The 25627-nt window shown below is 36.5% G+C and overlaps 2 protein-coding genes across 9 annotated transcripts in view; one reads left to right on the forward strand and one right to left on the reverse strand.

Annotated features, from left to right (window-relative positions):
• The window catches only part of vezt (vezatin, adherens junctions transmembrane protein), a 38380-nt gene extending 13115 nt beyond the window's left edge, over nt 1-25265 (forward strand). For 2 of the 3 annotated variants that reach the window (XM_008110847.3, XM_016993742.2), the window contains exons 3-12: nt 1560-1649; nt 3303-3478; nt 6226-6501; nt 10319-10468; nt 11512-11659; nt 12763-13094; nt 14582-14775; nt 15484-15584; nt 17712-17919; nt 19036-25265. In XM_008110847.3, the coding sequence (XP_008109054.1) occupies nt 1560-1649; nt 3303-3478; nt 6226-6501; nt 10319-10468; nt 11512-11659; nt 12763-13094; nt 14582-14775; nt 15484-15584; nt 17712-17919; nt 19036-19595 (2235 nt within the window). In that variant the 3' untranslated portion in view covers nt 19596-25265. The remainder of the gene's footprint in view (nt 1-1559; nt 1650-3302; nt 3479-6225; nt 6502-10318; nt 10469-11511; nt 11660-12762; nt 13095-14581; nt 14776-15483; nt 15585-17711; nt 17920-19035) is intronic. The other variant, XM_003221072.4, reaches the window with a different exon arrangement.
• LOC103278871 (uncharacterized protein C3orf20) overlaps nt 19832-25627 on the reverse strand; it is a 52177-nt gene continuing 46381 nt past the window's right edge. For all 6 annotated transcript variants that reach the window (XM_062982816.1, XM_062982815.1, XM_062982813.1 and 3 more), the window contains 2 exons: nt 22651-22762; nt 19832-21141 (listed from right to left, as the gene is read on the reverse strand). In XM_062982816.1, coding sequence (XP_062838886.1) covers nt 22684-22762 — 79 coding nt within the window. In that variant the 3' untranslated portion in view covers nt 19832-21141; nt 22651-22683. The remainder of the gene's footprint in view (nt 21142-22650; nt 22763-25627) is intronic.

Consider the following 25627-nt stretch of genomic DNA (forward strand, 5'->3'; position numbering starts at 1 on the left):
AAAAAGCATATAGGGCAAATAACTAATAATTTCAATCTGCAGACAAAATCATGAAACCAGTTAGCAAACAAATTAGTGGAATTTTAAACACTTAAGTCATCTTACTGGTGTAATACTTTGAATTTTAAAATGTGATTGGCTTATATTTAATGAAAATAATACTACCATGTTTATATTTGCTTATTTTACCAATGACATAGAAGCCAAGCAGTCGCTGACTTGAAAGCAAAGTGGTGACAATGGGCCTAAAGTTAAGCCCATGAACAACTTGTGGTTTAACTGGGTAATTGGTTGAGAAACCTTAAGTTCTTTGGCATTTTAAGAAGCTCAAGTAGAAATCTTTCCCCAAGTCAGTATTCAGCTAGACATTTAGGCTATGCTGATGTTTAAAAAACATTGAACTAGAACCACCGTAACCATCAGTGCCCCTTTGTTTAAAGAAAATGTTCTTAACACTAGTTAACTGATTTAATTACATTTGCCTTTAATCTGACTGACATTTTACTTTCATAATTAGAGTTTGACTCCTAGTACCAGTTTTGAGTGCTGTTTATACAGCTGCTAAATTACATTTCAGGAAAAGCTGCATTTGGATTCTAGCTAAACATAACTTCTTTAGCTTTAATGATGCAAGTTTAGCTGAAGATTGTATGAAAGAGAAGTAATCAGATCTGACTACTGTAACATGCATTACCTGAGGATGCCCCAGAATAGTGTTTGGAAACTTCTAACTGGTTCAAAGGTCAGGTGCTGGGTATAGGGAAAAAATCACCCCTCTCCTAAAACAACTGCACTGGCTATCAGTTTGTTTCCTGGCAGTAGCCTGTTACTAATTGTTGGAGTTGAAATCAAAAACACCTGGAGGGCCAAAGTTTGATCATGCTTGCTATAAACCAGATGCAAATTCATGACATCAGCCCTGAGATCCCTAGAGGATCCTGATGGATCTCAGCATTGTTGGCTATGTGAGGCAGCATCAAAGGCTTTCCACTGTGTGATGGGTGATTGGGTGCTGCAGAGAAAAGGAGAGAATATCAACCCCCCACCAAGCCTAAAAAAGGAGATCCACACACTTAAGGGGAAACTTACTTGTGCAGATGTCCCTAACAGGAGACTGGCTCCTTTTGCCCCCTCTTCTCGTTCAAAATGATAACAGGATATTACAATGTGAAGCTTCCTATAATTGAATTTTGGGGGGAATAGAGGGAAATGATAGTATTTTAGAGGAATCAATGGTTTATGAGGGGAATTGGGAAGTTGTAAATTATTTTTTTATGTCTTTGAAATTTGGGTGAAATTGTTGACTATTTTTCCAAAGGTGACACAGATTAAATTTAATATTCATTTTTCCACAAATTGGAAATCTAATGGTGTAATCTCATTTTTGCACAAATGTGTGTAACTGTAAGAGTGACAAAACCTATGTCCAATCTTCTTGCATGAAAACTTGTTTCTTAATAGGCACCCCTTGCTCATGTAAATGAAATATACAGTATTATTGTGAATTAGGGAAATAGTTCATAATTATGAACGACTATTGCTTATTTCATTTTTTATAGAAAAGCATCCTGTCAAACCTAGCTGAGAGATTTACCAGCTGGCTACTTTTTTTAACACACAAGAGAAAGGATGATGTGCTCCACCAGTTGGTAAGTATCTTTCATTACCAATCCACTCTCCTACTAAAACAGCTCTCCTGTTTCCCTTAATAATCATTTGTGTTTTTTTAACAAATAATTTACTTCCACTTTTAAAGAAAAACGTAGCTTGATAGGTCATTGCTTGTTTTATATACTACATCTATACACATAATAAAAGTGGAAATCTGTATGTGTGTATGTGGCACGGTTGTCCGCTCACATAGACAGCCTCCAGCCTCCACAAACAGTCGATAGTTCCTAGTGCTGTGGAGCCACCAAGTCATTCTCTCCAAGGACATTGTAGGTTACAGCGAGCACATCCCAGTGTTCCTTTCTCTCTCTATTTGCATGACCCCGCCCACTGCCTCTCACTTAACCTTTCCCCACCCTTTCCTATGGCACACAGGAAACAACAATTGATCAGCAACTGAATAGACTGGAGAGGTTTGGGAAGAATTCACCATGATTTATAGGATTTGTGGGGACTGGGATGTATAATTCACCTGCAATCTTAGAGCACTCTGAACTCCACCAATGATTGACCTAGAACTAACTTGGTACACAGACCCAACATTGCCAAATTTACATACTTGTGGGGTTTGGGAGTGATTGACCTTGACATCCAGGAGTTATAGTTCACTAGTATTCAGAGAATACTGAACCCCTCTAATAACGGATCTGGACCAAAATTGGCAAATAAATTCAACATGGCCATCTGGAATACTGGTGGACATTGAGGGTGATTAACTATGGGAGTTATCGTTCACCTGTATTCTGTGAGCCCTCTCAATCCTACCAATGACAGATCTGGACCAAACTTAGCACACAGAACCAGTGCTGCCCAACTTTGCATACTGGTGGAATTTGGGGTGATTGATCTTGGCATCAGAGAGTTATAGCTCACATGAATTCAGAGAGCACTGAACCCAGCAGATGATGGATCTGGACCAAACCTGGCACACAGACCCAACATGGCCAACTGTGAATACTGGTGGGGTTTGGGGAGGATTGACCTACGATTCTGCGAATTGTAGTTCACCCACATCCCTCATTCATTTTCTAATGGGAGCATTCATAAAAAAAAACAAAAGCAAAGACTGGCTTTTTTTCAAATAAATAGCATTACAAATTACCAAACTGATACGATCTCACATCCAAAAACAAACAGTGCCTTTCTCAAATAACCCGGGCATCAACGGTTCCCCATGCTAGTAGTGAATAAACATGGATCTGAATCATGCCTAATTTAATAAAGTTTCTGAAAAAGATGTCCTGTTTAGTATTTATTCAATCCTGTCTGGTGCTGGTATCAGGCCTGAAGCAGCTACATATTGCTCCCTTGTTGACTTCTGCTTTTACTTCCATCTTTTTTCTGTTGTTTCCCATGTATTAAATTCCACAAAGCATCATGCATATAGATGCTGCTGTATATGTATTAAATAACACATTTCTTAATCTAATTTTGGACCTACATAGATTATACACATTAAAATGAATAGATTTTGTCAGTCACAGCTAACTTAAGTCTCATGGACCTACTTCAGATACCATTAATCTTGATTTTAGACCATAGAAAGCATTGCATTGTTACAAAGCGAGTTTTATTTGACAAATGCTTGTAGTTCTCAATTAATGCTATTCTTCTGAATCCTTTATATAAAGGATGTTGGTTTTCGCTCAGAGGCTCTCCACACCATCCTGCAACAGGAAGTTCTGCTGCAGGAGGATGTTGAACTGATTGAGCTGCTTGACCCCAGCATCCTGTCTGCAGGACAGCCCAAGCAACAGGAATGTGGACATCTTCCAACGCTACGCTCCCTAGCAGCTCCTAATATTTGGTATTGGCTTGAACTATGTGCTGGCAATAGGAATATACTATTTGTCCTGTGGGCAATGTGTGTAGCCTGAAATTTGCATGTGATCCCTAAGGGACATTTTTTATGGCTCAAATTTGTTCTCAATTTTTTTTTTCAAAATTCCTTCTGAAAACTTTTTAGCTATACACACACATACCCTGCTATAAAACATGTGTATGTGTGTATGTATGTATGTGTGAGTATGTGTGTGTGTATATATATATATATCAGATTTTGCAGTCTCAGAATCCTGTCTAAGATCCCTGGACACCTTTCCATGCCCACAAATCTCATAAAGAGTTTTGTTTTTCTTCATTTATTTTGGTGGGAACGGGTAAGACCCTGGAGGGCTTAGATAGCCCTCTAATCTTCCACAGTTGCTCACCCTTGTTTTAGGACTAAAGATTGGAGTGAGCAATGCTTTATGAATTCCTTTCTTAATTTGTACTTTGCTATGTTTAATTAAAACAACTATGTTCTTGTGTTCTGGGAGGCTCCATGCAGAAGGCCAGATAAAGAGATTATTTAATGCTTTGTTCTTAAGCAACTTTTGTGTTTGTCCTTCCCCTTTCCTTCCTTTTGTTCTTTTAAGCTGGACTCTGGTAAAAGTAATGAAAAAAATGGAAATTCTCACAGTGAACAAGAAATGAATCAGATATAATTATCCACATTGATTGGTTGAGCTTTCATATCAGAGTATTTGTTCTGTGTTCTTGCAGAGGCCTGCAGTTTTGTAATCATTTTTCAAAATAACACTTTTGCAGACAAAAGCAAACAACACCTGAAGTTTGCAAAACCTGCTACTAGGCATAATTTTTATGGTTTATCTAAAAATAACAAGCAAGCAATTTAGAAAAGCTGCTCACAAAGATGTCTTTTACATCTACCCTTTTTTAAAGAAATGACTTTAGGTTCAGGATACATGAGTCACAGTCTGAAAGAAAGAAAAATGCATTATTACTGGTTGCATTGTCAAGTTAGTATAGAGCAAGGCCATTATGTGCAGCCACATGCTGAATTAAAGCTGAGCGGGAATCAGAAGATGATTGTAGACTAACATGATTCACTTCGGAGAAGTTCAGGAGGAAGCTGAAAATCCAAATCTGTTTTTCATTTGGAAGATGAGCACACTTACAGTACAACAGTTACAGTGGAGTGCCGCAGGGCTCCGTCCTGGGCCCGGTTCTGTTCAACATCTTTATTAACGACTTAGACGAAGGGTTAGAAGGCACGATCATCAAGTTTGCAGATGACACCAAACTCGGAGGGATAGCTAACACTCCAGAAGACAGGAGCAGAATTCAAAACGATCTTGACAGACTAGAGAGATGGGCCGAAACTAACAAAATGAAGTTCAACAGGGACAAATGCAAGATACTTCACTTCGGCAGAAAAAATGGAAATCAAAGATACAGAATGGGGGACGCCTGGCTTGACAGCAGTGTGTGCGAAAAAGATCTTGGAGTCCTCGTGGACAACAAGTTAAACATGAGCCTACAATGTGATGCGGCAGCTAAAAAAGCCAATGGGATTTTGGCCTGCATCAATAGGGGAATAACGTCTAGATCCAGGGAAGTCATGCTCCCCCTCTATTCTGCCTTGGTCAGACCACACCTGGAATACTGTGTCCAGTTTTGGGCACCGCAGATGAAGGGAGATGCTGACAAGCTGGAAAGCGTCCAGAGGAGGGCAACTAAAATGATTAAGGGTCTGGAGAACAAGCCCTATGAGGAGAGGCTTAAAGAGCTGGGCATGTTTAGCCTGCAGAAGAGAAGGCTGAGAGGAGACATGATAGCCATGTACAAATATGTGAGGGGAAGTCATAGGGAGGAGGGAGCAAGCTTATTTTCTGCTGCCCTGCAGACTAGGACACGGAACAATGGCTTCAAACTACAGGAAAGGAGATTCCACCTGAACATCAGGAAGAACTTCCTCACTGTGAGGGCTGTTCGGCAGTGGAACTCTCTCCCCGGGGCCGTGGTGGAGGCTCCTTCCTTGGAGGCTTTTAAGCAGAGGCTGGATGGCCATCTGTCGGGGGTGCTTTGAATGCGATTTCCTGCTTCTTAGCGGGGGGTTGGACTAGATGGCCCTTGAGGTCTCTTCCAACTCTACTATTCTATGATTCTATGATTCTATGATTCTACAACTGTGTATTAAAACTGGCAAGGCACTTTTAAAGTATTTTAATATAAAGAGAATATCTGTATTTTTCTGCACAACTAAGACCAAAATGAGAAATAACATTACCGTAACCCATGTCTTGATTGGTACCGTTTATTCTGTGGGCAGAAGACACACTGTTGCCTCCTTGCAGCTGATCTAAAATCCATACTTTCTCTGTTATTTCATATATGCAGCTCTTCTGCTGTAGAGGGGGAAATAGTTATATTTCTAACTAAATGAATCATAACTCTGTATTTTCTTAATTTTTGTGGGCATCACTCTTTTCCTTCACACTTCAGTTGCAGTAGTGATTTCTCTCATTGGAAGACAGAACATCATTGGTTTAACATCATTGATTGGAATGATACTAGCACACCTTGCCTGGTATTTCTGGTTTTATAAGGGCCAGAGTGTATTCCATTCTTTTTAAAATGAAAGATTTGAATCTGAATTGGCTGATAGTATAAAATATAGCTGGTCTATCTAAATGCTTGGTGAAATTCAGGATGGTGAAGGATGTGGTATCCTTAGCTGTTTCTTATTTATTTTTCTTTCTGTGTTTTCAGGGATATTTCATTATTTTTTGCCATCATCAGCACCCTGATTATTATTCCTTCTTTATGGAATGGGTTCCTTGGACTTGTGTGGGGAATAGGCCTATTGGTTTACATAAGCTTGAGAGCTTTGGACACATTGAGGACTGCCAAACTGCAAATGTCTCTCAGAAAATGTCATATCCAACTAGAAGATATTGTAGCAAATTGCCGAGCATTCACCAATCTTGTGAGGAAAGCTTTACGGCTCATCCAAGAAACTGAGGTCATTTCCAGAGGATTTACTCTGTAAGTCTGAAATTTGAATTTTTTTTAAAATCATTCTAATCTGTTGAATATTTGTACACACATAATGGAAATAGCAAAAATGTCTATTTTCTTTTGCTGCTATTGTTTGTGTGTATTTTAACCTTTGGCACAATTTTCTACTCAACACACTACAGTAAAAGGACGTTGCAAAGGATGTAAATCCTATTTCATTGCTACTTGTTTTATTTGTGTTGGTTGTATCTGATAAAAGTAAAGAAGAGTGACAAAGAGATCAATAGTCCCCATTTATCTACTTTGATAATAAATGATATAAATTATTGGCAGCGATCTATGAAATCAAAATACTTGTGCTTATTTTCTGTTGTGGTCAAACATTGCTTTTATTTGTAAAATATTTGTTTCCAAATTATTATGTTAATAAAATGGAAAAGACAAAGAAACCAGAAAACAACCACAAATCAAGTTTGTGAAACCTCTATATGTATAAACAATGTTTTAATCTCATAGAGCATATGCTTTTAGTACTAGCTCAACTATATGGTTTGCAACTGAAAACAGTGACATGTAAAAATGAAACTCAAGCCATCTTAGAGAGAGAAAATTTCCTAATCATGGATAATAAACCTAAATTTAGCTTCACTGACAAAAACAACCTTTTTGTGTTTAGGCATGTTGTAAAACAGGCCAAGTCTGTTCTTGATGAAGTAGCATATACTTTAGAATAGTTAATCCTGTAGTTAAAATAACAAGTCAAAAAGAGCTTATTTAGTGTTAACTGCAGTCTGTACAAGCCCTTAGGCAAAACAAGGTCCTTAATTTTCATAACCAAACCTTCTGAGTATGTTTATTTAGCTCTCCAGCTGAAAAATAGGTCAATGTGTAGGATCCAGTTGTTTGATAGCTTGAGCAAAAGACACTTTTTTCCAGCCCCCTTAGAACTTATTGTGTTCTGACAGGTGTCTAGTGCCTCACAAGCAAGTCTTCCCTGAGTAAAGCTGAGAAGGCTCAGTACTATGAATGGGTGTTGCTAACCAGTATGTTGAAGTGCTTGGAGCTGTGCTAGGTCTGGGAGAATATTCCTTCACTTCAGGATAATAAATCATGCAAGCTTATTGACCACCACAGTTAAAACTGCCATAAAATGTTTATGTTACCAAGTATCAGATTCCTTTTATTAGTTCAGAAACATTTTGGAAAATGTTTTTTTCCAGTTAAAAAACCCCAATGCTAACGTATGTGCCTGACTTTTAATTAAAATGCCAATCTGGTTCTGCTCAGACAATAACTATGTTTCTTGATGTAGGCATTGATAAATAAGCCAAAAAGTTCTCTTGCAGTTATGGATCCAAGCCATTAGATTACTGTATATACTCGAGTATAAGCTGACCCGAATATAAGCCGAGGCACCTAATTTTACCACAAAAAACTGGGAAAACGTATTGACTCGAGTATAAACTGAGGGTGGGAAATGCAGCAGCTACTGGTAAATTTCAAAAACAAAATTAGATACCAATAAAATTACATTAATTGAGGCATCAGTGGGTTAAATGTTTTGAATATTTACTGTATTTCAAAGAAAAACAGTAAACTAACTCTATAAGTGGAAAAGCAACAATAACTTTATAATAATCATCATCAACAACAACAGCTTCATTTGTACCCTGCCCTATCTGTCTCCCCCTGGGGAACTCAGGCCAGCTTCCAACATAGTAACAGGCAAACATATAATGCCTACATAAATAATGCAGAACTAGATATAGATCTATCATTATATATACTAATTTCACATGTTTATTTCCCCCTGAAACCTTTGCAAATCCTCTCTCTATGTGCATTTTCCTCCTGCAATATTTGTAAGCCCTATTTATCAATGTTTATATCTATCTAGACATCTGTGTGTGTGTGTGTGTGTGTGTGCGCGCGCGCATTTGTAAGCCCTATTTATCAATGTTTATCTCTATCTAGACATCTGTGTGTGTGTGTGTGCGCGCGCGCACTTGCAAACATGTGATGGTAAAATTCATATAAAATTAATATATAAAATTAATATATACATATAGGAACAGATATACAGGTACATGGAAATCTCTATATTTACATATGATTTGCAAAGACCTGTAAACATATGAGGGGAAAATTCATATATTAATGTATTTGTAGGGGGAACATCTATATAAATATTTAGAAGCTTTGGGACATGCATTTACCCAAGGAAGAAATGCAAGCAAAGCCCCCCTAAAAACAACTTTGTCCTCTTTTCTCCTGCCCTTTCCCCCCTCTTTTCTTTCTCCCTTTTTCAAACTCTAAAAGTAGCCAGAAAAGGCTTTTTAAAACTTCTTTCCCCCTTCCAAAAAAACCCACCTCATTTTTGTTTCCTTAGGAATAAAAAGAAATACACACCTTCTGTTGCTCTCTTTTCCCTCCTTCCCTCCCTTTGGACTCAAATGTTCTTGCAATGGTAGTAGTAGTAGTAGTAGTAGTAATAATAATAATAATAATTTGCAAGAATATTTTTTTCCTTCCCCTTCTACCCATGCAATCTGGCTTGCAAGGGTTTTCTCACATTCTCCTTTCGCTTTTGAAAACATTCGCTTCTTGTCTCTGTCTGTCTCTCAAAAAAAATAAGATAACCAGCCTGGGAGGAGAAGCGAAGAAGGGAGGTTTTGGAAAAGAAAAAATACTGTGGCCTCCAGGCTTCGGTTGCTGGCTTGACCTTGACCCAAATATAAGCCGGGGAGGCTTTTTCAGCTCATAAATAAGGGCTGAAAAACTCAGCTTATCTTTGAGTATATACGGTACTTAACTGTTTGTTTCTATCTCTTGCCTTTAATGAACAATAGCCAAAGAAAGGGCTTTTTGTTGCAGTTCTAAGTGAATACAAGGTCAACAAAATTATGTTTTGTTATAAATGTTTTGACTGCATTACCATCCTGAAACAAATAAATAAGCAAACAAGCTATCAGAAAAGCCAATTTGCTAAAAAAAATGGGTAAAATAGTGTTTTTAATGTGGCTCTTAGATTCTTTATTTAGTTAAGAAATTATTATCATTATCATTATACTGTTGCTGTTGTTGAGTATTTGTTCTCTGCTTTTCAATTAAAAACGTTTGTTTGGTTGTGGAGGCAAGCCACAGATAACACAGAGCAAAGAAATGAAAGGGAGAAAAACTTTGTAGTAAACTTTGGTCTCCTTCCTGTCTGAGGCTAAGATGTGTTTTCCTTCAAGTGTTTTCGAACACAGTTGGATTATACTCCCAAATGCATGCTTATTTAGAAATCTAATATATGTTTGAATTGCTCATATTTTCAGTGATCATATGCCAAAAGCAACTATGATGGACTAGCTGTTGTTTCTACAGTGCATAATATATAGAAGATAACAATATGTGTGTGGTTTACGACACTTAGCACTCCTGGGTCTGCCAGTCTTTTGAAATGGGAGAGGCCAAAGACTCATTTGTGCAAATTTTATAAGACTGTGAAGAATAATCTATTTTAAGAAAAACAGCATATATACATTGTGTGTGTGTGTGCAAACATAGCCATAGATGTCATGCTATTTATTTGTTCATTTATTTATGTGAAATATTTTGCATGTTTTTCTCTTTTATATAGTGGGAGCTTGAAGTTAAGCTTATGCATTGGACTTTACTGCTAGCAATGATGGGCTTTTTTCAACATCAATAATTTAGAGAATTCTAAAATTCACAATTAATATTTAAATATGTATATTGATGTATTCTATAAGGAAGATGACAATATTAATGTTTTATATTGTGTTTTTTATAATTCTTTAGGACAACTGTACAGTTGTATCACATTTTACTTTTCAAGTTTGCTTGACAGGGTCAGTGCTGCTTGCCCATTTAATAAAGCTGGACAACATCCTTATCAGCATCTCATGGGTCTCCGGAAAGCTGTGTACCGATCCGTACGAGCCAATTTCAGAGCCTCAAGACTTGCCACCTTATATATGCTGAAAAAATATCCTTTTAAATATGAGTCTTGCATCTATCCCTGAACACTGAGCTCCTTTCAATCTCTTGTGCATTGTGTTCTTTTCCCAGGCAGTTATTCCTGTGAGATAACATTCCATCCAGTCCTATAAGTGTTTCCTGGGGCAGATTCTTACTGTTTTCCAGAAGTCTTATGGTTTTGTTAGTAGTCATAACATTAGAGCCTTAAGTTGGGGTAACCCCCTTAAATTTATTAGGATTTGCAGCTGAATTAGCATTTACAGAATAGCAGAGCAAACTACTGTCAGTTTTTTGTACGTCCCCTAGCCATTTACATCTATTCTAACCATGACTTACCTGTTTGTGATGTTTTATATGGCTTTAATTGTATTGTTGTAATATGGGAGCATGTTATAGGATGTATCATGAAATGACATGGCCCATTGGTAAAGACAATAGTGGTAAATGATATTAAAAGGCGGCAGAAAAAAAGAAGAACAAATGAGGCCTTCTGGTTTAAATAATATTTCTCTCCAACCCTTCATTCCTTTGTTTTGCTAATTTTTGGAATAAAAGAGTGTTTTGTGTGAATAAAGTAATCACATTGGCTCGTTTTGTTGTTGACTGCTGCTTCTGCCATAAGGCCACCATAAGTGAATTTTAATTTATAATGAAAGAATGAATGAGGGACCTCTGTCCTCAACATCCTCAAGTCCAGTAGACTCAGCACTATGGTTTTCTCGATTGAATCCGTCTTTTCCTGCTGCCTTCTACCTTGCCAAGCATTTTTTTTTTCTAGTCAGTCAGGTTTTCTCATGATATGGCCAAAGTCTCAGTTTAGTCATCTTGGCTTCCAGGGAGAGTTCAGGCTTGATTTACTGTAGGACCCATTCATTTGTCTTTTAGAAGTTCTAGGTATCAACTTGATAGAAATGTAGCTATAGCTAATGGCTACTTTTTCCATCATATATTTATCTATATCTATATACCCATGTTGCATGTTTTAGGGTCATATCTATGACTTTAGCATATAATACAAAAAGCTTTAACTGCCTTAACCCGAAACTAAACTTACCCATTGAATTCTGAGAGTGACAATGTGACAAACTACATCTGTGTTGTGCCTTTTAAAGAATTAGGCCTAGGACTAAGTGAAGAGCAAGTGTCAGAAGAAGCAGCACATAATTTCACAGATGGCTTCAGCCTGCCTGCATTAAAGGTAATCCATACTTCAGGGTGATATTGTTGATGAATTGATCTACTTCTTTTGCAACTACAGTTAGTTTGTAGTTTAGATTATACTGAATTACATTATTTAAAATGGGCAGAGTTCAGAGCTCAGGTATATTTCTGGAATATTTTAAATTTGTTGTAATGTTTTTGTGTTTTACACAAACATAATATTTGAACATATTGACTGTCGGTGCTATAACTGTGAACTTGGGAACCATTTTTAATTTGCAGTATAAATTTATGCAATAACAAAATATAGTTTCCCCCATCTTTTTGTACAAAGTCTTTAAAAAGTTCAAACCATGTGTGAACTTACTGCCATCTTTATACATTTTGCACTATAATAAACAGCTTAATGGGAGTAACGGAGACTGAGTTACAGCTGTTAATAAATTGCTGAAATAAATAGGTGTCTCCAAGACCTAGTATTTGAAAAAGATACTTGGCTGGAATCCTCTTAGTGACATACATAGTTGCAGTATCAAATTAAGCATAGATATATCTTTTAATGGTCACTGAACAGAGATATTTATCAAAGGTCCCCAATGACCTTTACTTACTATTCTTGAATCAGGACAGGGGCTGGTTGTGTTCCAACTGCAATATACGATCAGGGCCACTAAGTTAAATACTGGAGCCCCCAGATGGCGTAGTGGACTAAGTGACTTGAAGGTTGGGTTGCTGACCTGAAAGCTGCCAGGTTCGAATCCCACCTGGGGAGAGTGTGGATGAGCTCCCTCTATCAGCTCCATGCGGGGACATGAGAGAAGCCTCCCACAAGGATGGTAAAATATCAAAACATCCGGGCGTCCCCTGGGCAACGTCCTTGCAGATGGCCAATTCTCTCACTCCAGAAACAACCCCGGTTGCTCCTGACACGAAAAAAAAAAGTTAAATATACTGCTATAGCTTCATTTAGATTATTTAAAACATTTCCCTTCTGGCCCATCAATCATCTGAGATGACCTAGTTTAAATCACATTGTTCTTGGTCCTGTTTTTGAAATACTTTTTATGGGAAAGCAGGGGAAATGAAAACAGAATGCTTTTGTGGCAATGAAGAAAGTTGTGATTTTTCTATCTCCTCAAGGTACTATTTCAGCTTTGGGTTGGGCAAAGTTCTGAGTTCTTCAGGCGGCTAGTTCTTCTGCTTTCGCCTTCCAATGCATCTCTCAAGACTCTGATTACAGCAGAAAGTTTGCCTCTTGCTATCTTTTCTGATGTGACTCAAGGCCTCCCTCATGCTCATGCTGCTTGCTTAGAAGAACTTAAACGAAGCTATGAGTTTTATCGGTATTTTGAAACACATCACCAATCCAGTCTGGAAAGATCAGTCAAAACTCGACAGAAATCAAGAGAGCTGAACCATCTCCAAACAGCAGTGCGTAGTTTGCAGCTCCATCTAAAGGCCTTACTGAATGAGTAAGTTCCTCTCTGAGAGAGACTTTCTCAGTAGTTATAGTTGAATTTTTGAAAAGAACATACTTAAAACTATAATATTACAACCAAAAAAGTAATAGATTTTGAGAGAAAGATGCCCATGTAAGTTACTATCCTTGTTAGCCTAGTTCTTATTTAGCCAAATTATATATTTTGTATTCCGAAAAGAGAAGATAAAATGATTCTTCTACTTCTGTATGAGCCGTATATATGAGATATATGGAAACAGCTGGGTTTCAATTGCAGAGAAAACAGATAGTGTATGAAAGCAAGGAATCACAATCCAAAAGAGTTTTGTGTGACTAAAACCAAAATAATAGTTAGGCACAATACAGTTAGATGGTCAAAATGGGTGGAATGTAGGACATAGTTATAAACATTTCTTCTCCTGAACAATAAAGTGGTCCTATACCATCATCTGCATTTCTTGTTTCATTGTATAAAATGAACATTTGGAAACTGGCTATAATTTATTGATTAAAATATTGAAACCCATCCCTATATTGAAGGATCTCAGGGTGGCATACAATAAAATAAATTCAAACAAGTGAAAACAAGTTAAAAAATTATAGCCTAAAAGTATAATCAAATAAGGTAAAACAGGTAAGACCATGTATGAAAGGGAAAATCATCAAATCCTACATCTGGAGGCTTTAATAAACTAAACAATGTTCACTGTCCATAATTATATTGTTAGTTAAATTTACAAATCCACTTATGTATCAATTCTCAATACTGAGAGCTAGATTTTCTTCCAAATACAAAATCTATTTTTAAGCAAAAGGATTTTGTCTTCTTTTGGTGCTTGGTGCTGGTTCCTTTGTTCTCATCTTTCAGATCTAAGCAGATGCTTTGTTCTTCGTGCTATGTCTAGTTAATACATCTATTAGTAAGCTAATTAACACATGTTTCCATGTCAGGGCTGGTATTACATGGCTTGTTGCTAAACCTAGGGCCTCCAAACCTTGCTGCTAATGCTCTTCCTCACTGTTTCTGCCTCTTTCACCAGGACTTTCCCAACAGAATAGTAGAGCAAGGAAAATGTAGAGCAAGCCCTGCATTTCCTACCTTCTCACTCGTAAAGTCTTTGTGGATTGGTGGTAAAAGGAGAAGGCGTGCAAAGTAGCAACAATCATAGCAGCGTGGAAGAGGTAGAGGTCTACTCTGTGGTTTTGCTGTGGAGCTTTTGCTAAAGCTCCCTCATTTCCCACAGCTACTATCCTTACTTTAAAAAATCAACCTGGAGCCAGAACTGGTCCAGGTTGGGATCTTACCAGTGCACCCAGATCTATTCAGATATTGTAAGACATATCAAAAGGAGCATTTGTTCCTTATTTTCACCAAGTTAGGACAAGAAGCATCAGGCTCAAACTAGAAGGGGAGAAGCATCAAATAAGTTCAGAAAACATTTAACAAAGTAATAAGACAATGTTTGAGAATTGTTTTGGTTTTTTCCTCTTTTTGATCAGAGTAATAATTCTTGAAGATGAGCTTGAAAAATTTATTAGTTCCAAAGAAAGTCAAGAACTAACCACAGAGGCCTATCATATTGTAGAAAAAAAACTGCAACTCATCCAGCCTCACATGCAAGCTAGCAACAGCTGCTGGGAGGAGGCCATTTCTCAGGTGGACAGAATGGTTCGAAGAAACTCAGATAAAACAGGTATATTGTCGTCCTAATTCATACAGTATAATAATTCAGAAATGAATATAAAGTTGTAGCGGGGGGGGGGGGGGAGAGATACAATCTGTAAAACATCATGTATGTGCTTTGTCATACATAGGACTTGAGAGCAAGGAGGTGTCCTGTGAAACCATGATGCAAATAAAATGGTACAGTCAGTCCTCCAAGGATTTTCAAGGATTCCACTGTCCACATCGTGAAAATTCCCTTTCCCCCCCCCCCAAAAAAAACCCCTCAATCCTTGATTTTGTCATTTTATAAAATGGGACATTATTTTACTATGACATTGTTGATAAGGGGACTTGATCTTCCATGGATTTTGGTATCTACAGGGGGTCCTAAAACCAAACCCCACTGTATACGAGAACATTCCTGGCTTCATGGAGTTGTTCAGCATGGTATGATACTGTCAAATAGTAGTCGGTAGATTGTTCTACATCTTGACCCTATGCAGACATTTGCTATTTGCAGCTGTGTTACAATATATTGCAGAGGGAACTGAACTGTCCTAATCAGCAAGTCTTAATTCAGAGCATTTTGAAAAACAAAAATAGGACATGGGCTAATGATCCACATTTTTGTTCTGTTCAAACAGGTCATTGGGTTTCTGTAGGAAGTTGATTAAGACCCCCATTTTTAAGTTACAATGGCTCCTATTTTCACTGCTATTTATCTTCCTACCATTAGACAAACCTGAACCATCATGTGAGAACAAGCACTGCACCACGATACCCTTACAACAGCCAACTCTACACATAGAGGATAAAGATCCAATTCCTGAAGAACAGGTAAAGATTTTTAGGGCAGTGATAGGAAAATAGATTTTATATTTTGAATATAGAAATCTTTTACTTTCTCTTGTTATCTGTGTATGCCGATATTTTTATGTACAGTATGTCTACTACTGAAAAATCATTTCTAATGCAGTTGGTAGTTATCTGTAGTCTTGTATTGTATCAAATAGTGGCACTCCCAGCATAGCTTTAAAAAAATTATATAACTCTAAATAGTAGTCTACATTACTTTGACTATAGTCCTTTAGATGCTAAACTGGAAGAAGTTGTATATTAATTAATTAATTAATATACTGCGCTTCTCCCCAGGGGACCCAGAGCGGTCTTACACAACGGCAGAATAAATGTCACATATAATACAATATGTAGAAAGAAAGAAAAAACCAAGCATAAAACACAAATAAATGCCGATATCCAAATCAAATTAAAACAATTAAAACCATATGACCATTACAACAGGGGAAGTTTCAAGCCAAAGTCAGAGCCCGTCTGTGTTCTAATATTAATTCATAGAATTAATTATTATGTAATAAGAGTTTATTTTAAACAGACATGTATAAAATTGAATTGCTGCTTATATTCAGAGTTGGATCACCATAAATATAGAAAGACATAAATGATTGTTAGATTGTTTCAAAGTAATGCAAATATTCATTTTGATGTTGGCATATTCTGTGTATTCTTGAAGACAGTATAAAATATGTCCTCAGACTTGTTTCTTCACTTCAGAAAAGTATTTTTGAACTCAAGTAAGCTACTTTAGTGGATGAATACACAACATATATTTTAACAAATAACCCTTTTTAACTTTTCCACAGCATTTCTCTTACTATTCCTTTTTTATTTAAAAAAATGGTATCAGCCGTACCACAATTTCTGCTGTCATTTCTGTAACTTTTGACTTTTGGGCAGGCAGGATTACATATTTATATGATGATTGATACTTTCCATGTTATTTGTGGTCCACAGCTGACCAAGAAAGCTTGTTTGTATAAGATCCAGTATGTATTTGCATAGTTATACACATACAGTTTGCAAATTTCAGCTCTTAATGATTTTGTGGCAAAGTAGTAGCACAAGTATTATAAATCCCCAGTGATTCTGGAAATTAGAAATTTAGGGATCAGAAACAAGGAAACTCAATTTAAAGTTTTACAGACTTAACTTTAGGAAGCTGTTAAATACCTAACTGTGGCTTTTAAGCTTTCAGTTCTTTCCTAAAATGAACAGCCATCACATTAATTGGTAGCTGTCATAGTTATGACTTTTAGATTAAGTTTAAAGAGCCATGCTGGGATGGAAAAGAGCAACAAGTTTTGCTCATGATTTCTTGCATAAGAACTTACAAAATGCTACTTCTGGTTTTGTTCCCTCTTATGCAAGTGGATACATAATATTTGGAATGAATTCAATCTTTATTGCACAGCAGTCTAGTAGCTGAGCACATTTTCTTCTGGGCAAGGACACCTTTTGGATTCAGCCCATTATTAAAGGCATACACCTTTATTGTAAAAAATGGATGTGGTCATACTGACATATTTCTGATGTTCCTCTTCGTGCAGTAATGCCAGCTTCTGCTGCTAGTACTTCACAAAATGCTACTTTATATAATAGCTAACCCAGAAGTGGTCATTAAAATACTTCAATTAAGATGATAGAAATGGTTATTAATTGAATTTTGGTATTTGCTACTTTTATGTAATGCAACATTTTTACTGTCAAAAATAAACCATCACTGTTGGTCATTGTTATGAAGACAAATGTGAATTAATGGTGTAACTGTAGACTAATGCTAATTGGAGAACATTTGTATCATGCAGTTATATACAGACCCTGCTTAAAGAAGTATTTAATCTGTGTGATCAAAACTAGATAAGAAGGAAAAGGAATATTAGGCATTTTATTTACCTTGGATATAAACCTGTGCTAGAATTTACTAAAGAAGATGTGTAACCTTGAAGAATATTTGCAATTGCGATCACTCCTGTATCCCCTTGGTCTATTAAATTTACTGGAATCCAAATTTTCTAGTATGAATAAATGACATTTCTAAGTATCACTGTCTCATAGGATTTGAAAAATGTGCAGAAAAAAATGTTTGTTGATTTTTTTCCCTCTCAGGAACTTGAAGCCTATGTTGATGATGCAGATATAGACAGCGAGTATAAAGGGGATGACTTTTATTACTTTTCCTTGGAAGACAGAGAGAGACAAAAACGTGAAAGAGAGGAATCAAAGAGAGTGCTACAGGAACTAAAATCTGTGTTAGGATTTAAAGCTTCCGAGGCAGAAAGGCAAAAGTGGAAGCAACTTCTATTTAGTGATCATGGTAAGTGTTGTTTATTATTGTTAATTCCAGAAAAACATGTATGCAGCTGTATTTTGATTGTATATTTTATTTTTGATTTATTAGCTTTTCCTCCATATGGGACCAAAGCAGCTTACACTGTTTGTTAAAACACTGTAGCGTGTTTGTGTGTATGGATTATAAAACAATCCACTTATATTAATTTAGAACACTTAAAACGTAGTTACAAACTGTCTTAGAGCTCTTACGTTCTAAATTAGTGTACTACATTGACGCAAACAATACATGACCCTATTATAGGAAGGCAAGGCTTTTAGGGATTACATAGCTAGGCATAATGGCAATGAGTACAACCCAAATGTGTACACTTTCCTCCACTCTTCCCCCCCCCCCCACTTTTATTGCAAGTATTAGGAATCATACTTGATCAACATAACATAAAAGGTAGAAAGGTTTCACAGCTTGGAAAGTTAAAGAAAAATCAGCATAACGGGCCAAAGCCATCTATAACTAAGTTGTTGTAGATTGACTCCTATTTGGCTAAAAGCATCATAGTAGTGTTGTTCAGTTCTGAATGGCTTCAGCATGTCTTTGCATTTCCTTTCTATGCTCTACATATATAATGGTGGTATTATCTCTACATGTTGATGGTACTTTTTTGTTACTCCAGTTCTCGGTGTTGATCAAAAAAAGACTTTGTTACCGTGCAAAGCCTCGGTGCTTCAAGATTGCTTTCTAAAGACAAACATTCTGATTCAGGCTCTCAACATCGCACAAAGTGGCAAGCAAGGAATTATCAGATCACAATCCAAAACAGTCATACACAGTAACATAAACAATATGTTCTGGTCATTACATTTTCTAGTATTTTATCAGCTACATCCTGCTTAAATTTTAATAATTACACATCCCACGTATTTTATGTAAACCATTCACCTTTCGGGGATACATATATAGTACAGGAGTTACTTACTATATCTAGTTTCCAGCACAGTGTTTATTTAACAAGGCAGCATATCGAAAATTACATTTCCTTTAAAATATGGTTGTCTGTTTAGGTAAATTAACTTTAAACTGAAGTTATCCTCTGATATTATAGACTATTTGGAATAATCAATTGTTCATTTTACTCTTAAGCTGCAGTGAAGCACCTGCCTGTTGCAAAATCAGAGGAACCCATAAATACTTTGGGGTTGTCTGTGAATTCAGAGTCAGAGAAACAATATTATATCAGAAACTTGGAGGAGACTGTGTATAACCAAAAACTGGAAGCCACTGACAAAGAGAAAAGTAGGACGGAATACTTATCTGATGGGTCTGGTGTGAGTAATAAAAATGACATTGCTGCTAACGATAACTCACCAGAAATTGAAAAAAGAACATGTTATCAATGCAATGGAGAAGGTGAAGAATCTGAGCTGACAGATGTGGACAGAATGAACGTGTTGCAGCCAACTGACAGAGATATGTTACAGTCCTCCATCAAACAACGGCTGGCTGATCTTCATATATCAACAGATTTCAATTTTGCATCTGGTTTAGCAGCACAGGTTGCTGCAAAGTCACTTACCTTTGCAAACATGCAAGAGCAAACATTTGGAGATGAGGACGAGGAGAATGAAGAAACACAAGAGGATGAAGAGTTTTTTGAAAAACATAAAGGAGAAGGAGATAACTGTAAAAATGAAAGATTATAGAGTTCAACCAGGCACTGACTTGCTTATCTGAACACCACAAAAAGTTTGTGAGATAACAAGAGCAACTCATACAGACATTCAGAACTGAAATCCGGAATGGCAAATATAGGATAACATACCCTTTCATAGTGGAATCAATTGGATTTCACTGGTCTTTTGAAAAAATATATATGTATAAACACGTAAGTATAAACTAGACTCAAAGAGTGTAGTCTGGTTCTCACAGGCACCATGGATAAAATTTCATTTACTATTTTATTTTTATTTATTTATATTATTATTATAAGCATTTTTTTCTTTAAAAGAAAATATCTTTGCTGTCTTCTATATGTTATAAATAGCAACCTTCATTATAAAACTTGAACCAATTCACAAACAAGAACATAAACAACCATGGTGTTCTCCCTGAAGGCTTTATTTTCTCTATTGTATCTGGTTTGTATCAGTTGTTTTTCTTCATCTGTTGGTTCATCAGGCTTGTAGCCTGGACTCTTCCATTTAAAAAATGAAAGCCATAGCGGAAATAACCTGGGATGCTAATTCAAACTAATACAAAGCTGCTAATAGGAGGTTACAAAACAAAACTAATATATTTATTTTATTGCATATGAACATCTGGACTAGAGACTAATTTCCATCATTATTATATTCACAGTGAATTCCCTATACTCCCAAATACTCCCTAGCTTGGTCTCATAAACCACGCTTTTGCACAGAGAAATTAAGTAGATGTTTTAAAGTCTTATTTTCAATGCCTTTATCTTTTTGTTTTCTTGTGTAGATGGTTACAGTTTTATTTTTGAAACTGAGTAAGTGGTATGTATGCATTTACACACCAAAAATACCTCTGAAATTTTATTTGGATACATATTCCATTCTTTCATTTTCACTGTGTTCTGCAAGTATGCTTCCATATACAGCACTTCTTTTTCCATTGAGTACAGTGTTTACTTTAGCTATCCCAAATGTCAATAGTTATGTTTTGCAGCTGTTAAAATACCACATAAGTGTAGCATCAACAACTTCAGTGTGTGACATGTTGATTTTTAGAAATAAATGTACATGAAGTTGATTACAGGCCATTAGTAGTTGCACTATAACTGTTCTAAAATCAGTAAAATTTTACACTTTTCCTAAGGCTTTTCAAAAACTCATACTTGTCTTCATGAAAGGATACTTCCTCCTTGATAACACAAAAGGATTCCTGCTGGAAAATGTTATGCATTTGATTGGATTTCTAGTACAAAGATAAAGGCTGCTCTAAATGTTTAGGTCAGTTTAAGGTGCCTGTAAATATACAATATCTGAAATCGTATTGTAGGTACAGCATTGTCATATCAAACCTTCTAGTTATTGGGAGAAGAACTTGTTCTTTTCTTTTCTGAGCTTATCACACTATCAAAATGCATTTCTGAATATCTAGTAGGGTATATGGAATGTACAAGGAAGGCAAATATCTTGACTGTAGGTCCCTTGCCAGCCAAAGCCTTCTGTAACTTCGATTTGTTGTTGTATGTCTTCAGGTCATTTCCAATTTATTGTGACCCTAAGGGAAATAATCACAAGGTTTTCTCAGAATCTTTTCCCACCATTCCCTCAGTTCTGTTTTGTTGCTTAAGATATATCTAGCACAGTGGTTCTCAACCTATGGGTCCCCAGATGTTTTGGCCTTCAACTCCCAGAAATCCTAACAGCTGGTAAACTGGCTGAGACTTTTGGGAGTTGTAGGCCCACAGGTGAGAACCACTGATCTAACACATCATGATCTGCTTTCAACTTGGATGCACTATTTGTTTTGCAATTTTGACATTTGGATCCTCTTCCATATAACTAATTACTATATATATTCAACATGTTGAATACTGTCAAACCAAAGTCCACTGGTAGTCCATGCCTATCATCACTTCAAGGTGATTTCCTCACCTCCACCAGTACCAACATTGGAATGCTGTTTCCAAAGTCAAACACTTTTGCTGATTTATGCTTTCTTACTTCATGTAAAAGAATATAAGAGTGTGAAAGCACATACTGCCATCATGCTATTATATTGCACAAACATGGAATTTTAATAATGGATGAGAGTAGATGTGCTTTGTCCCAATAATAATGAAAGTGAGAAGGTGCTAAACCTTCACTGGTATTAAAGTAACCTCAGACTGATAAACTGTACTTAGTTGTCAGTGTGTTCTCTAAATACAACACTTCTTGATCAGAAAGATTTGCACACCATCTTAGATAATATTGATTCTCACATTAAAAACACAAAATGGCCTATCAGACCTATGAAATTGCATGTCAATGTCTCCTAGCTTCAAAATACATTTGAAGATGAAAGTCACAAAAATGTTTACCCAATGGTCGATTTTCTATCGCTCTTATACAGAAATCTCAAGTTACTATTTAAGCTGGGGGAGATGTAAAGAACACCAGGAGGAATCTCTTGACAAGCATTTTCTAGAATAAATCCTCAGTAATTGAGGAGCACACATTTTCTTTCGGATCACAGTAATTTCAGATCCGTTTGAATCTCACTCTGATGGATTTCGAATGATGATGTGCCTGATGTAAGAACAATCTTATTAATCTAAATCCAGTCCACCAGGATAAGCTAAGATCTCAAAACTAGTTTAAATGCTTCCTCCAAAAGAACTGCCTTTGAAAATATTTCACGGACAAGTACTTGATAACATATCTGCCATTTATCTCATGAAAATTCATTCATTTTATGAATATTCCACTCTCAAAAGCTAACAGTCCTTTGATCATCAACCATCCTCAGGCATCAAACCAGCAAATAGCTAGTTGCCTCCATGCAATTTGATCCATGCCTTGTGTTTGCGCTTTCAAAAAAACAAAGTTATAGACACTCCAAAGAAGGACTAATAACTGATCATGAGATATTTGTATATAAATCATCTTGAATTCTTTCTACACCTACAAGATCTTGAGAGATCTTGAAAAGAGAGGTGGTTGTGGCATTCAGTAGTGAGCACAACCAGAAGTCTCAACCTATCATTTTCTGTGAAGTTTCTATTTTATATTTCTTTATTCCTACCTGTCAATGGCATAACAAATACATCTAGAAATATCAAAAGCATCTAGAAGTATCTTCAGAAATTCTTCCTTGAGTGTTTTCAGAGTCGGTCTGCAGACTATTTTCAATAGAACTGAAAAGCAGAGACAAAACCCACAATGAAAATGTAGCTTCAATACTTCTACACTTTCATATCCATTGAATGTGTTTTGTTTAGAGCATTAAATGTTTGACCCATACACAGCCCAACAATTTATAGCAAGCTTTGTATCAAGTTTATTTGTTTATCTTACTAGGTGCTTCATTAAGAAGTCGAACAAGTAGATGAGTTTGCTATGTTGGCCGCAACTGACAAAGTGATGTTTCAGCTGTTAAACTATATCACCACTTTCTATTCCAGGAATCTGCATCTTTAGGTTAGAAGATGCACACATTTCTATTCCAAAGGTTCAAACATTCACTTTTCTATCTCGGAATACAATCTGATGCATGCTAGGATTAAGACCCACTGAAGATAATGGTCTTTCTGAGTTAACAGCACTATTCATTGCATATTTATACATTTAATCCAAGGGCCAACTTTGCTAAGGACTTATAGATACTTTCTGGCAGTATTTTAAACCTCTACCCTGTTGTGAGCTCAATGGTGATTTGACCTTTGGGACCTGGACTCTCATGTTTTAATCATTTTAGTTTCTCAAGTGTTGGAAACATAGACTTTAAATCAATATTCCAGTACTGACAATATTTCCACTTGAACACTTTTCTCAGTGCTTTTGGCATTTAGCTTTACTTTCTCCTTTCTTTCTGTATAGTAGGCTATTAGAATTATGGTCTAGATTCAAGCGGGGGTCTGAGAAAACTACACAATGAGCCCCACATTCATGTTACTTTTTAGCTGAACAACTTGGTTACTTCATTTATATTAACCTGAATTAATCACTCTGTGTATGTTCTATTGCTTTAAAGTTTAGTACAACCAAAATGTAAAATGCTCACTGATGCTCATTGAATTAAATGTAGTCAAATGCACACTTTGGTTAAAGTCATTGCAAATTCACAGGCCCAAAAGGGCAGAACCTTGAGTAACAATTTCCAAAGTGTTTCAGGATTTTTACTTAAGGTGTTTTATTATAGATTTCTTGTATAGTGGTCTTTAGCATTTCTATTCAATCTTTTCTATCCTTCTTGACATATTCTGGCCAACACTGTTCCTTCTTCTTTAGCATCCGTACTTCTGAATTTGGTTAAGACCTGCCTTTCTTCCTTATAGTACTTTTTGTACAATGTGGGGGGCATGCTTTATCAGCACTGCAGGTATTTGTCTATTAATATAGATGCTTGTTTATAATTTGACTTTACTCTGAAGATTAATCTCTTGCTAAATGATCTTGGCAATAGCTAGTTTATGCAGCGTACAGTGCTGGCTCACTGTTGCAGGCACTTTACTAATGAATGTTGGTTACTCCTATCCATATACTTGCTGACTGAAGTAAGATTGAGTATATGTAATTCCTCCTCTTGCATTAGTTCTAAGGGACACCTTTAATGATCTAAATAAGGTCTTCATGGCTCTGCAGCAGTCCAAGAGGAACCTTTCTGTAGGGCTGCTGCAGAAAAAGCCTATCATACTGAATGAAACACTTGCTAGTCAAGGATTGTAAGGGCTTATCAATAGAGAGAAATAGGCAGCAGCTGATGAAACTGAGGGTGCATACTGCTAACACATAAAGATAATCTAAGGAAGGTTTTGTCCCAGGTCTCCCTGGCCTTTAGAGATGTCCCACACATTATTGGGCTTTTCAAAACAAAGGGATTTATATTTTAAAGTTAAGTACAAAGCAGAAGCCATATTGGCACCTTTTTGCACACCATGAACAGACAAATCACCTCCAGAAATCAATAATTGTTCCAAAATACCATTTCCCAATTGTTGAAATGTTGTCTGTACACAGCCTCTCAGATTGTGGCCTCTCAACTATAGTGGCCTGCATCACCTTTGTGGACCTAACTGTTCAGGTTAAGTATAAAATTAAATTAATGCATTTGCCTGAGAGGTTCTTCATAAGTATGTTACACTTAAGCAACTCACTGCTGTTTCTGCAGCTCTTGGTTACTAGGAGTGGAATTTCACATATAATTATAACATTACGATGTTAGGAGCTAATTAATTCCTTTTTAACAAGTAAACAGGTATGAGGTGTGTTGCACAAAAACAATTTTCAGTAGGTAAATCTATACAATGTTAAGTTGAGCTGCTTAATTCATGTGACATATTTCATGGAACTAAAGGTCTATAGCTTCATCTAAAAGCTTGTAAGTTTTTTCTCTTCTTTTAGTATTTTGAATGTTTGTCTGATACATTATCAAACTGTATACAGACAAAAGCAAACATTGTGTCCAATCTAGATTGTCATTCTTTCCTGTATAAGGAATCGCTCTTGCTCCCTGTACTAACAAGAATGTATGTATGTATACATATGAGGATGAGATTGTAGCCTTTAAACAAGTAACAGTTTATTTCTTGTTTCTGAACTTCTCTATTAAGTCTTTAAATGCTTGACTTAGATAAACTGTACTTTTATATGACTTTCTGACTTTCTCCTGTCTATAATTAAAAACTATATTTCCCTGTTCTTTCTGCTGTTTGATAATGTTGGACTTAATTTTTGAACACAACTCATTGACTATGTCTCATAAACAAAGTTACATCATTTTAGCCTACATAATTTCTTTTGGATTAACAGTAGTTTTCTGGCACCTAACTTATGCAGGAGCCCCCAGTGGCGCAGCAAGTTAAACCACTAAGCTGCTGAACTTGCTGACTGAAAGGTTGGCAGTTCAAATCCAGGGAGTGGGGTGAGCTCCCATTGTTAGCCCCAGCTTCTGTCAACCTAGCAGTTTGAAAACATGTGAATGTGAGTAGATCAATTGGTACTGCTCCAGCGGGAAGGTGATGGCACTCCATGCAGTCATGCCGGCCACATGACCTTGGAGG

The sequence above is a fragment of the Anolis carolinensis genome, chromosome 5 (assembly GCF_035594765.1).
Source record: "Anolis carolinensis isolate JA03-04 chromosome 5, rAnoCar3.1.pri, whole genome shotgun sequence".
NCBI lineage: Eukaryota > Metazoa > Chordata > Lepidosauria > Squamata > Dactyloidae > Anolis > Anolis carolinensis.